Source organism: Bison bison, unplaced genomic scaffold (assembly GCF_000754665.1).
Source record: "Bison bison bison isolate TAMUID 2011002044 unplaced genomic scaffold, Bison_UMD1.0 scf7180017851927, whole genome shotgun sequence".
NCBI lineage: Eukaryota > Metazoa > Chordata > Mammalia > Artiodactyla > Bovidae > Bison > Bison bison.
Genome location: NW_011482500.1, coordinates 1 through 345, shown reverse-complemented (window position 1 = coordinate 345; position 345 = coordinate 1). Strand labels below are relative to the sequence as shown.

Genomic DNA, 345 nt, shown 5'->3' with positions numbered 1-345 from the left:
CTCCAGGTGCGGGATGCTGTGGCTGTGATCCGCTACTTGGTCTGGCTGGAGAAGAATGTGCCCCAAGGCACCGTGGATGAGTTCTCGGGGGCAGAACAACTGGAGAAGTTCCGAGGGTGAATGACCACAGCCATCCTTTTCGGCTGACTAAGTGTGGGAGTGGGGGCAGGGAGGGGAGTCTGGTCTCCTTACTTACTGGGGCAGGAAGACCCTCCTTGTATTTGAGGGCTCTCTGGAATAAGGAGTGACAGGTTCTTGAGTGGTCAGGAAGCTGGGCAGGGGTATTGGATGACATTCCCCAACTCTGCTGAGAGCTGGACACCTAGAAGGGCCACAACCCAACAG

General features: G+C 56.5%; 1 protein-coding gene across 1 annotated transcript in view; it reads left to right on the top strand.

Moving 5' to 3' along the window:
- LOC104997429 (xaa-Pro aminopeptidase 2-like) overlaps positions 1-141 on the top strand; it is a 7,010-nt gene extending 6,869 nt beyond the window's left edge. The window contains exon 6 of the mRNA XM_010852151.1: positions 7-141. Within this exon, the coding sequence (XP_010850453.1) occupies positions 7-120 (114 nt within the window). The 3' untranslated portion in view covers positions 121-141. The remainder of the gene's footprint in view (positions 1-6) is intronic.
- The last annotated feature ends 204 nt before the right edge of the window (positions 142-345 follow it).